We start from the raw sequence: 13,190 nt of genomic DNA, 5'->3' as shown, positions 1-13,190 counted from the left end.
CATGACTATATGCTGAGAACATAGAACTAAAACAATGAAAGAGCCGAAGGCTGGAGACCAGGGGCTCTAAGGCTCATGACGGGAAGGAACAGTGCCTGCTGGGACAGAAAGCAGGGCCCTGGATACAGCGGTAGTGCACAAGCAACCCCAGCCCCAGCCAGAGTGGGGAGGACTGGAGGCCAGCCTGGGCTACACAGTGAGGCCATTTCACAAACAAAACAGTGACGAAAATAAAGCAGGGGCCTGAAGCATGTACCTTGGGCCCGAGAGGTGCCACCTCCGGGAGCCGTCATGGCTGATGTTCGTGTCTTTGGCAGGAGCAGCAGGGACACCGGAGAAGCTCTTAATAGATGACTTTGCTTAATCTAACTGATGATGACTTGCTGTCAAAGTGAGTGGAGATTTGGACACCCTTGTGACATCCTAAGAGTCAGAGGTCAAAGGGCACCCAGGAACTTCCTTTTCTGTGACTTCATCTCAACCCTTAACACCCCCACAAATCCCAGGCCACTACCCAGTGCTCCCTAGCTGTCCTGTCTGTGAAATGAATTCAGTTCCCTAGTTCCCTCAGTCAAGTCATTGATAAGGTTAGTGTTTTTTATTGTTCTGGAAGTGGTCACCTGACTAGTATTACTGCTGTTCATTGGGTCAAGCCATGGGTTTATTGGGGTGGGTGGTCTTTCTAACCACTGCTAAGAAGTTAAGGGCTGGGTTAACATAAGAGAGTTCTAGCTACACCTGGAGTCTTGGAGATGAGGTTGGCACAACCCAGGGAGGGAAGGACTCCTGGGGACAGTTCACAATGATCTCCCCTCTCCTGGCTAATGACATGGGAGTAAAGGCCAGAGGCTCTGATCACTCTGGAGAATGCCTACACAAAGCTGGGTACCACTACTGTGGAGCTAATTAAATGCTTGTTGTTAGACAGGGTTTCCAGGGCCAGAGGAGGATTTAGGGATGTGGGGTGGGGGTGGGGGATGGAGAAGTGTTTTAGGATTACTGTTGCTGCCATGAAACACTATGTAAGTTAGGGAGAAAAGGGTTGGCTGTTTTTTTCGGCTTACACTTCATATCAGTGTTCATCATGGAAGGAAGTCAGGACAGGAATTCAAACAGGGCAGGAACCTGGTGGCAGGAGCTGATGCAGAGGCCATGGAGGGGTGCTGCTTACTGGCTTGCTCCTCAGGTCTTCTCAGCCTGCTTTCCTATAGAAGCCAGGACCACCAGCCCAGGGATGGTACCCCCCACAATGGGCTGGGCCCTCCCCCATCAATTACGAATTAAGAAAATTAAGGCTTGCCCACAGCCTGGTCTTATGGAGGCATTGTCTTAATTAAGGTTCCCTCCTCTCAGATGACTTTAGCTTGTTTCAAGTTGACATAAACTGTCCAACACAGTGAGCTAAGGACCTGGGTTTTTTCTGGCCACCTGCAGGCTACATAAGCCCTTTCTTTTTTGAGATTAAGATCTTGGTATTAAATCCTTTGCTAGAATCCAGCCAGTTCACAAAAGAGTACATTTCTTCCGCGAGTAGGCTTGTGTTGTAAGTAATGAGTTTGTTTACACATATTAAACCACGGCTTGACTTACGGGCTGATGCCATAGGTGGAGAAGGCATATTGCCACCAGATCAGGCCCAGGGGCATTGATGAGCCGGCAGTAATAGGCGGTAAAGGTATCAGTGAGAAAATGCCAATATAATCTTTTGCCTAGGAATCATGCCCAGTGTCATGAGCTAATCTGGGTTTCCCATGGTTGCCAATGAGGCAACTTTTCCATCTCCACTGCCGGGGAGGGCGTCTGTCAGAGTGCGGCTTCTCTGTCTGGTCTTCATTGGCTTCCTGAGTGTCATCCCCCAGGTCTGCCAGAGTTGGTGCACGGAAGACTTGGATAAGCTGAGTCAGCTTTGAAATGTCATTACTCACTACGCCTCCCAGCGGAGCAATGGGCTCATCTAGCGCACACTCCGTGCCGTGTGAGCCGTCAGTCACCAGGTAAATGTCCCTCACAACTGTTTTCTTGTTGCCGTGAAGAAATCAGACAATAGTCAGCTCAGCACACAGCTTCTCTATTATGGTCACCTCTGTCACACCTGGGAAAGGCTCCAGGCTGCAGGCAGCAGCTTCCTAAGGTGAGGCTTGCTGCCACCTTGCAGTTGGAGCCGTGCCCCCGCCAGGGCTCACATCCCTGCTCCTTGATTGCAGGACACAGCACAGCATCTCAGTGATAGACTTACCTCTCAGATAAGAGAGTCCACGTGCCCCCTTTAGCCCAGGGCCCAGAACATAAGAAACACTGAATGAATGAATGGCAGCCCCTGGTGCTTACCCACAAAGACCTGCGCTGTCCGTCCCAGCTGCTCTACAGTGTGATGATGACGCATGTTGTTGTCATGAGCTGCCATCCTCCTCCAGCTTAGACTCTAAGCAGAGAAAGAAAGATGTGCCCATAACATAGTTTTTAAAAAAAAAAAAAAAGACTGATTTAATATGTATACAGTACTCCTGTACGCATTCCTGCCAGAAGAGGGCACCAGATCTCATTTCAGATGGGTGTGAGCCATCATGAGGTTGCTGGGAATTGAAGTAAGGACCTCTAGAAGAACACTCAGTGCTCCCCCCTCCCGGTAACATAGTTCTAAAAGCAGTGTGGAGTGATACATAATGATCGCAGTGCAATCCTGGCTAGCCTGGAACTCAGTACGCAGGCCTACCTGCCCTCTGCCTCCTGAGTGCTGGAATTGACAGCCATGTGCCTCACCACACAAGCAAAACCTGGCTTTTTTACTTGGGTTCCAAGTATCGAACTCAGGTCAGTCAGGCTTGTGTAGCAAGCACTTTGGTTCACCGAGCCATCTTATATCCTTTTTGCTGGTTTGTTTTTTTTAAAAAAAAAAAACACAACCAGAAAGTAGTGGGAACCATATATACACACAAAATGAACAAGGGTTCACTGAACAATACATCTTACTTTCTCTTGCCTTAACAAGGCACCATGACCAGGACAACTTGTAAAAAAAAAAAAAAAGACATTTAATTTGGGGCTCTTTGTTCCCGACAATTAGGCCGTGACCATCAAGCAGGGATTGTGGCAGCAGGCAGGCAGGCATGGCCTGGAGCCTTAACTGAGGGCTCACATCTGGAAACAGCAACCCTGAGGCAGAGAGAGCACCGGCTTTTCTTTTAAAAAAAAATAATTAAAAAAAATAATTTTTAGCAGGGCATGGTAATACACGCCTTTAATCCCAACACGCAGGAGGCAGAGGCAGGTGGATCTCTGTGAGTTCAAGTCCAGCTTGGTCTACAAAACAAGTTTTGAGTTCCAGTACAGCCAAAGCTATTACACAGAAAATTCTTGTCTCGAAAATACACACACACACACACACACACACACACACACACACACACACACACCTTTCTTTGGGGCATTTATTTTTATGATTTTATTATGTATGGATGTTGTGTCTGCATGAGGGTGTGTGTACATGAATACAGGTACCCTTGGAAGCATTAGATTCCTCTTGATATATGTTCGCTTGGGTTTTTTTTTTTTTTTTGAGAAAGAATCTCTATATATAGCCCAGGTTGTCCTAGAACTCTCTATGTAGACCAAGCTGATCTTGAATTCACAGAGATCCTCTGCCTCCAAAGAACTGAGATTAAAGGCGTGTGCCACCACGCCCAGGTACTTACTTACTGGTATTTTATTGTTGACAGTGATTTCTTTCCCGCCCAGTCCCAGTATTCTGTCTCAAAGAAACAAACAGAGGTTTACATTAATTATAAACTGGTTGGCCTATTAGCTCAGGTTTCTTATTAACTCTTACATTCTACATTACCCCATAATTCTTGTTTGTGTTAGCCACATGGCTTGGTACTTTTATCAGTGAGGCATTCTCATATTACTTCCTCTGCATCTGGGTGATGGCTGCAGACTGAACCTTTTCTCTTCCCAGAATTCTCCTGTTCTGGTTGCCCTGCCTATACTTCCTGCCTGGCTATGGCCAATCAGCATTTTATTAAAGCAATACAAGTGACAAGTCTTTACAGGGTACAAGACCAATGTCCCACAACATTTTATATTCTATTTTGTTTTGTTTTATGTATGTGGCTATTTTGCCTGAAAGTATGTGTTTGTACCCCACATGTACCTGGTGCCCTTGGAGGCTAGAAGAGGGATATCAAATCCCCTGGAACTGGAGTTACAGACAGTTGTGAGGTGCCACATGGGTGCTGAGAATTGAACCCAGGTCCTTGGGAAGAGCTGCTAGTGCTCTTAACCACTGAGTTATGTCTCCAACCCCTTCTATCCCATTTTATTTTTAAAAAATGGTCAAGAGGGGCTGGAGAGATGGCTCAGTGGTTAAGAGCATTGCCTGTTCTTCCAAAGGTCCTGAGTTCAATTCCCGGCAACACATGGTGGCTCACAACCATCTGTAAAGAGGTCTGGTGCCCTCTTCCGGCCTGCAGGCATACACACAGACAGAATATTGTATACATAATAAATAAATAAAATAAATATTTTTAAAAAATGGTCAAGATACTATTACAGGATGAACTGTGTTCCTTGGAAAATTAATAATGTCCTTTACAGTCCTCAGAAAGAGCCAACTAGGCAACACCTGAATCTTGGGATTTTAGCTTTCATCACCATGAGTCAAATTTCTGTCTTAAGCCACCCAGCTTGGGGTGTTTTATTATACCAGCCTAAAAAAACTAATACACCCATCGGATGACTTTTGTGACTCAGTCTTGCGTTGTAACCTGAAGTTCTCACACCATAAAGGTTTTTTTTTTTTTTTTTTTTTTTTTTCCCTCGAATGCTTTCTCTCATGCAATCTTTGCAGTTGCTGGGTGGGATACAGGGCCCGGAGGGAAGGCAAGGCAATGAAGTGTCAGGCAGGTGGTGCCATTAACCAAACCTGGCCTGACCCTACAATTACACAACCTAAAATGAGTCGAGCCCTCCTCCCCTCGCTGTATTCGGGCCCCACTGAAGCTGCAGCTACTCAGGCCTCTCTGCCTGTCCTTGGACGAGGACCTCCTGAGATCTTCAAATGGCAGGACCTGGTTTCCACTACCATCTGCGGACAGTCATATGTGCGGTGGGCACCTGGAAGCACATATAAGGCATGTGTGCCGTGAGCTCACCTGAGCTCAGACCTCAGGGTAAACATTACTTGCTGGACCAGTCTCTGGACAGACACTCCTGCCTGATCTCCACCCCTGCTCTCAGACCTAAGACGTTCATAAAGATACAGACGCCTCTTCTAGGCTCTGTCTTGGAGGCAATTGTATTACCCTCCCCCAATCCAGAAACCTCTGGGTAAGATGGAGAACCGTCTGCTTTCCTAACCCGATGTTTATTCTGAGCCGTAAAAACTGTCTGGGACTGCAGAGGTAGAGGTAGCACTGTGGTTATGAGCTCTGGCTGCTCTTTCAGAGGACCTGGGTTTGACTACCAAGACCCACGTTGGTAGCACACAGCGATTTGCAACTCCAGTTCCAGGGGTTGCGATGCTTCCTCTAGCGTCTGAGAGTACTAAACTAGCACGTGGCACACACACATGACGATATATCCACACACATTAAAGACAATCAAATAGTATGTGTTGGACTGTAGATGTGGCTCACTTGGTAGAATGCTTGCCTGGCATGCAAAAAGCCCTGGGTTCAATTCTTAGCACCACGTGAACCCAAGCCCAGCACTTGGGAGGTAGAGGCAGGAGGATACAGTTCAAGTTTGCCCTTGGCTAAGTAGCAATTTCAAGGCCAGTCTGGGCTAAGGAGTTCTTGTCTCATCAACAACATCAAGTGCATATACACAAGCAAATAATCAAGCAACAACAACCAAAGTGCCTAGTGCCTGCTGTTTATGATAGGTCAGCGTTGCTCCAAGTATTTTATTCTCAACTGCAGGGGCTACGTTACCCTTGTGGGCTCCATTTTGCAGATAATAAAACAGCCAGTTTTTCAGTTAGCACGTTTGGCAGGGCTTGAACACAAAGAGCCCCTGCTCAGAATCCACGACTATGCTGGATGTACAATTTGTTCCTATCATTTGCAGACTGGTTCGGTCTATGTATGTGCTGTGCCCAGTGCCCGCTAATGTGCAGGGGAGATCAGTTTCGTCACCAGGGGGCAGCATAAGACTGACTTTGACTCTTCAGCCCAGCCCTGATTGCCAAAAATTCTAAGTTGACACAGCCGCCCTCAGACACCATCCTTCCACACACTCCTTGACGGTCAGGTTTGGGTCCCTTGTTATCCTCCTCCAGCAAAAACTACGAACTATCCTCTAATTATGACGGTGACTCAGAAGCTGAGCAAGGTGTGTGTGTGTGTGTGTGTGTGTGTGTGTGCACGCGCGCGCGTTTGTGAGTGTGTGTGACTCTAAGTGGCCCTGACTGATGACATGTGTTTGAACATGCCGCTACATGTGTGAACATGTACGTGTGTGTGTGTGTGTGTGTGTGTGTGTGTGTGTGTGGTCTTGTGGCTAGGGAAATTGTACATGTTTGTTTTGGGGTGTGTCTCAGTGTTTACCCCAGATACGAACAGGAACTTTGCTAAGGTTGCAGAGCGTATTCACACTTCAACTTGGCCCCCTAGGAATCTTCTGGCAGCCCTCAGTGGCCATCGCTAGGGCCTGAGGCATGGTACCCCGTGCGGATCCCTTGTCCTCCAAGTGCCTCTAGGAGTCTTCCAGAATTCTAAGCTAAGGGTTCCCCTCCCCCACTTCCTCCATACAGCGTCACGGGACCTCTAAGGCGTTCCCGCCTAGGAAGGAGGTGAACCTAGTTCTTCGGGGCCTCAGGCTCCGGGCTGCTTCTCAGGGTCCTCCACTGGAGGGAGCGCACAGCCCAGTGGGACCAGATGCTCAGTCCCCAGGGGCCCCAACCTCTGACCCGGAGAAAGTTTGTGTGGTAGGTAGCTAGGCAGTTTAGGGTGGCACGCCTCTCCCAGCTATTAGGTGACTCTCCAGAGGAAAAAATGGATCACTGTTCAGGGGGCTAGAGTACGTGAAGGTCAGCCTCCTACCAGCGTGACTCAGTGGAACTCCAGCTATGCCCTCCCCACTGCGTGCTTCCCCACCGGGCACCGGGAGGCATACATGTTCACCCCACTTTCTTCCTCTTCCTCCTCCAGCCCACTTTCTCTTCTCTGTGTCGTCAGAGCTCCAGGGAGGGACCTGGGCAGGCAGAGAAGCCGGAAACAGCAGGCCGGGGCAGCCAGGGTTTACAGTGAAGAGGAAGGCCGGGATCCGAGTGCCTGCGTGCGTGTGTTTGTGTGTGTATACATTGAGTTTTTAGGGCCAGCCCAGGACCCGCTGGACAGCGCTACAGATCCATGGGGCCTGGCAGTGCCCGCTGAGAGAGGGAGAAGATAGCAGAGGGGCTGCCAAGGTGAGGGGGATGTCTGCGGGCGAGGAAGGTGGGGGGACCTTTGACTAAACGTGAGGGATGGATTTTCGGGGCCTCTCGGGATCCTCCCCTGGGCGGGGCGCTTGGTCCCCTGGAAATTGTTTGCTGGTGTTAGTGGCTGGTAGCACCGGGTTCCGGCAGTTTCCAACTTTCGAAGGACTCGGGTGGGTACAGGCCTCCACACTCCCCTCCCCAGCGCGTCACGTCACTTTCCCCAACGCTCAGCCCTGCACCTCCTTGAAAGACTCCTGAGACGTGGAAAGTCGCGGAGCAGAGGGGAAGGAGGGCCCTCTGGGTGGGGGGGAACGGGCTGCCCCTCCCTAGAAGTTGATGCTCCTGGGCCCCGAGCCTGTTCAAGCCCTAGCTGCTGCCCGCTAAAGGTTCCTGTTCAGGGTGTGGCTGGAGGATGAGCGAGACCCAGATGCAGACCTCATGGTGCCCCAGAGGAGGGGGAATTTCCCCCTCACACGGCTCGCTTAGCTGCAAAAAAACACTGAGATTTCCCCGTGGGAGGGCGGCCGGCCGGGGGTTAACCCTCCTCGTGCTGACCTGGCTCCACCTCCTCGCGCCCTTTCCCGCCCCCACTGCCACCGCCACCGCCACATACACACATTGGGCAACTCAGAGAAAACCTTGACTTTTGCTATTGGGGTTCCACGGTCGGCGGACTCGGAATGCAGGGGAAGAGGAGATAGGGAAGGACTTGGGCTACCAAGCTTATGAAGAAGCTTCTGGGCTGTCGGGCTTCCCCTACCGAGAAGGGGAGGGGGGGGGAGAGGCTGGAAGGGAACGCTGGCCCCGCCTCTTGCAGTGTGGCTCCGCCTTCCTTCCTTCCCTCCGTTGGGGACTGAACGCAGACGGTGTCAGTGTCCAGGCCCCACCTGTAGACCCCCGTACCGTTACTGGGTGCGCAGGGGAGAAACATGGCTACATGGTGTTTGGGGAGGGAGGAGGTTGAGACTTGAATCATTCTGCAAGGGGATTTAGAGGAAATGGGAGCTGTTTGTGGCTTGGAGGTCCCCAGTCCCCAGGAGGATAAGCATTGGGCCAAAGGTCTGGAATCAGAGCACTCCAGAGACTGGGAGGAAGACAGAATTCTTCCTTGAATTTGAGAATAAGCTGAATGGTATTCTTCAGGATGCCCCACCCAAAGGGGTAGACAGTTTTAGAACAGAAAGTCTCTGGTGGAGGACCCTGAGCCGTGGTGAGAGCTCTTGGAGTCAGAGGGAGAGAGAGAAACAAGATGTTTAGGGGTAGCAGTGTCCTGAGAAGGGGCCTCTTTGTCTTCCATCTGGAAGCCCCGGGCGAGTTGAGAGGCTCAAACAGCAGGGGGACTTGGGGACACCCAGGGAGTTTCCATTCATCTTCCTCCTCCTCTTCCTCTCTGAGAGGACACTATGAGAAATGCGAACTGAGAGCCCCCTGGGAAACCACTGGTCTACCCAGCCCACTCTGAGGCCCCTGGGAAAGTAGCGAGCTAGCTCTCTCTGCCTGTGCCTACCTCCTCTCTCCCTTTTCTCTCCTCTTCCTCTGGTTTTTGGTTCTCCGGTTGCCTAACTCTTCCCTCCAAGTCGGCCAACCCTGCTGTTTCTCCCTCTCCCTCTTCCTATTCCCCTTCCCATTCTTCCTACCCTCTCTATTTTCTGGAGGTGATTGGGCTCCTGAGGCGGAAGGAATCCTAAGAGCACAGTGTAGTGATTGATCCTTACGGAGATCCTGAGCCCAATCACCAGCTCCTTGCCCAGTGGCCTTGGCCAAGTTGAATAACCTCCTGAGCCTTAGTTTCTTCATCTAGGAAAAGGGGTAATTTCACACTTTAAAATAGGGCTGGAGAGATGGCTCAGTAGTTAAGAGCATTGGCTGCTCTCCCCAAGGACCTGAGTTTGATTCCCAGGCATACACGGCAGCTCACAGCTGTGTACAACTCCAGTTCCAGAGGCATACATACGTGCAGGCAAAACTCCCATTACCATTAGATAATAAAAAACTAAAACAATTGTTGGAAGGGGACAGGGATGTAGCTCAGGGATAGAGCATTTGTGTAGCATACATGAGGCCCTGGGCTTCTTTCCTAACACACGCACAGGTGCGTACATGTGTTCGCACACACACATGTGTGGATATGAGGTTCCAATGAGCTAATGTATTGAGTATGATGTATCTATGGACTAGTGCGTAATAAATATTAGACATTGCCAATCTACCGTCATCATCGTTATCGAGCTTGATGATTTTTGCAGTGTTGGGCATTGAACTCTCAGACATTTTACAAATGCTAGGCAGGCGACTTCCCATGGCAGTGTCTTTCAGGTTGCTTCCTAGGGTCTTAGAGTTTTGAAAGTTTTCCACGGGCCCCTTTGGGGTCGGGAGGAAGGGCGAAAGGGAGAGGACCCAGTGGACTTGCTGCCATCCACACTTGCCTTTGGCTGTGCTTTGCACCCCTCCCTCCCTAGGGGTTTGCTCTCTGTGGTTTTAGTTACCTGCAGTAAGCCACACTCTGAGAATATGAGATGGAAGAAACCAGAAAATGCAATTCGTGACTTTTTTTAAAAATATTTTTATTTATTTATTTATTATGGATACAATATTCTTTCTGCATGTATGCCTGCAGGCCAGAAGAGGGCACCAGACCTCATTACAGATGGTTGTGAGCCACCATGTGGTTGCTGGGAATTGAACTCAGGACCTTTGGAAGAGCAGGCAATGCTCTTAACCGCTGAGCCATCTCTCCAGCCCCCTGCTGTTAATTTCTTTATCCAACTTATGTATTAAACTTTGTGTAGGTATATATGGGAGAAAATATAATAGATACAAGAGCAGATGTTACATGCTGTTTTAGGCCCTATCCATGGTCTCGAGTATCCAGATGATGGCTTGGAGTGTCCCTTCTGGACACTAGTGTCACATGATTAAAAACTAGGAGTCAAGTGCGGTGGTGCATGTCAGTAGCCCTAGCAGTTGGAACGTGGAGACCAGAGGATCTTATGGCCCACACCTTTACCCCAACACCCAGGAGGCAGTGGCGGGCAGATTTCTCTGGGTTTGCGGCCAGCCTGGCCTACATAGGAAGGTCCTCTGATGTACTCAGATCACTTGCCTAGCACATACAAGGCCCCAAGTTTGCTCACAGCACCCCTAAAATCAAAATTGTTTAGCGCTTTCAAATGTTTAGAAACAGCAAAGGCATGGAGGTGTGTACCTGCAATCCCAGTACGCAAGAGGCTGAGGGGAAGGGGTTCCTTGAGCTCAGGCGCTCAAGAACAAACTGGTCCACAGAGCTAGATTTCTTCTTCTTTTTTTAAAATATTTATTTATTTATTCTGGATACAATATTCTGTCTGTGTGTATGCCTGCAGGCCAGAAGAGGGCACCAGACCCCATTACAGATGGTTGTGAGCCACCATGTGGTTGCTGGGAATTGAACTCAGGACCTTTGGAAGAGCAGACAATGCTCTTAACCTCTGAGTCATCTCTCCAGCCCCACCCCAGAGCTAGATTTCTTTTTTATTTTATTTATTTATTAAAGATTTCTGCCTCCTCCCCGCCACTGCCTCCCATTTCCCTCCCCCTCCCCCGATCAAGTCCCCCTCTCTCTTCAGCCCAATGAGCAATCAGGGTTCCCTGCCCTGTGGGAAGTCCAAGGACCACCCACCTCCATCCAGGTCTAGTATGGTGAGCATCCAAACTGCCTAGGCTCCCACAACAGAGCTAGATTTCTTACAACAAAAGTTTAGAGAGTGCTCTATGCATTCAGCCCTCATATTTCGTGACCAAGATCCTTAGAGTGTAGTCTTTTTACCGCCAGATCCAGAGCAGGTCCTGTCTTCCCTGAGTCTGCTCTTTCTCCTCTGTCTCGTGTCTTCTTGTCGCCTTGCCCTTCTGGCTGTATTTCTTCAGCTTGTCCATGTCTATCATGGAAGGTATTGACCTGTTTCAGGCATTGGTCAAGGGGCTTAAGGTGCCCTGGCAGTTGGTATGACCAAATGACAGGAGAAGAAAAAGGCTGTCCGGGAAGGATTGTGATGCCTCACGTCCTCACTCAACTCTGGGACTTGACCCTGAGAAACCAGAATGAATCTAAGCTCTGGAAAGATGCACAGTTCTAGGCTCAGCAAAACTGAAGGAAGTTCTTGTCAGGACCATCCATGTGGAAGAGCTATGGATGCCCCAGAAGCTACGCTGAGTTTCTAGGGGCCTCTTTGAATGGCCTTGCTCTTCTCTCCCAAGGCACCTTGCACACCCCAGATCATGTCTCTGTGGGGTCTGGTTTCCAAGATGTCCCCAGAAAAACTACAACGACTCTACGTTGACTTTCCCCAACACCTTCGGCATCTCCTGGCTGAATGGCTGGAGAAGCAGCCCTGGTGAGTCCCTTATGTATCTTCCCTCTCTTTAGAGCCCTTCCTGATGGAATTCAGGATTGAGGACTCGTTAGTGTATAGGTAATAGCCTAGACTTGGCGTGGAGCCAGCACAGAGTGGGAGCGGGAGGCAGGGGGACAGCTGCAGACAACTGTCTGGAGAGGATGGAGAGGGGAAAGAACCACTGGGTTCTTCGCTGTAGAATGGAGGCTCAGAAGCACCGAGGAAGCCCTGGCTTGAGATAGATGATGTCCCCACAGGGAGTTCCTGGTTGGTTCAGATGCCTTCTGCTACAACATGGCTAGTGCCCTGCTTTCAGCCACTGTCCAGCAACTTCAGACCTCTGCAGGGGAGCAGGGGAAAGGAAGCACCATTTTACAGCACATCAGTACCCTGGAGGTAGGACAAGAGGGGAAGGGAAAAGGTTGGGGTGGGATCAAGGTAGAGCTGGAATGAGCACTGGGTACAGGAAGAAAACTGCTTGGATGGGAGATGTTGAAAGCAAATGGTACTCTTGTGGTTGGGCACTAGCTGACATGCAAATCGGTTCTTAGAGCATGCAAATGTTTGATGCTTGGGAGTCTACAGTTATGGTCCCCGCCAGTGTATCCATGAATGGGGACAAGGAACTGGGGGAGGGCATGTATAAGAGTGAGGCTAACTGCTAATCCCTTTCAATTCTATAGAGCATCTATCAGAGGGACCCTCTGAAGCTTGTGGCCACCATGAGACAAATACTTCAAGGGGAGAAAAAAGCTGTTGTAGAAGAGGTATTGTGATACCCCACTTCCCATTTGTATTAGTCGGGGTTCTCTGGAGGAAGAGAACTTACAGAATGAATATGTGTATTTGCATGCATGTATGTATATATATATACATATATATACGTGTGCATATTTATATACATATAAATATGTATTGTGTATATACACGGTTTACGAATTGTGGTCCAACTAGTTTAACAATGGCTATCTACCAATGGAAGGTTCAAGTACTAGTTGTTCAGTCCATAAAGTTAGATGTCTCAGTTAGTAGGTTTATGGTCTTCAGTATACTCTGGAATCTTGAAGTAGGCCCTAATGCCAGGGAAGGAGTAGACTGGCTAGGGAGATCAAGAGCACGCAGGCAGAGAGGCAAGCTTCCTCCTTCCATGTCCTTTATGTGGGCTACCAGCAGGAGTGGCCCAGATTAAAGGTGGGTCATCCCACCTCAAAAGATCTGGATTAAGGGCTGGAGAGATGGCTCAGAGGTTAAGAGCATTGCCTGCTCTTCCAAAGGTCCTGAGTTCAATTCCCAGCAACCACATGGTGGCTCACAACCATCTGTAATGAGGTCTGGTGCCCTCTTCTGGCCTGCAGGCATACACACAGACAGAATATTGTATACATAATAAATAAATAAATATT

The 13,190-nt window shown here is 49.4% G+C and overlaps 1 protein-coding gene and 1 pseudogene across 2 annotated transcripts in view; one reads left to right on the top strand and one right to left on the bottom strand.

Moving 5' to 3' along the window:
• Nucleotides 1–1,369: 1,369 nt before the first annotated feature.
• Nucleotides 1,370–8,036, bottom strand: LOC126514769 (tubulin polyglutamylase complex subunit 2-like; annotated as a pseudogene).
• The window catches only part of Stat6 (signal transducer and activator of transcription 6), an 18,588-nt gene continuing 12,583 nt past the window's right edge, over nucleotides 7,186–13,190 (top strand). Inside the window, exons 1-4 of one of the 2 annotated variants that reach the window (XM_050163854.1) lie at nucleotides 7,186–7,405; nucleotides 11,651–11,787; nucleotides 12,045–12,183; nucleotides 12,471–12,554. In XM_050163854.1, coding sequence (XP_050019811.1) covers nucleotides 11,672–11,787; nucleotides 12,045–12,183; nucleotides 12,471–12,554 — 339 coding nt within the window. In that variant the 5' untranslated portion in view covers nucleotides 7,186–7,405; nucleotides 11,651–11,671. Of the gene's footprint in view, nucleotides 7,406–7,536; nucleotides 7,588–11,650; nucleotides 11,788–12,044; nucleotides 12,184–12,470; nucleotides 12,555–13,190 lie in introns of those variants that run through there. The other variant, XM_050163855.1, reaches the window with a different exon arrangement.

Source organism: Alexandromys fortis, unplaced genomic scaffold, assembly GCF_014885135.2.
Source record: "Alexandromys fortis isolate MF-2015 unplaced genomic scaffold, M_Fortis_MF-2015_v1.1 scaffold_125, whole genome shotgun sequence".
NCBI lineage: Eukaryota > Metazoa > Chordata > Mammalia > Rodentia > Cricetidae > Alexandromys > Alexandromys fortis.
Note: the sequence above shows the minus strand (reverse complement) of the source record. Positions and strands in the feature narration are given on the sequence as shown.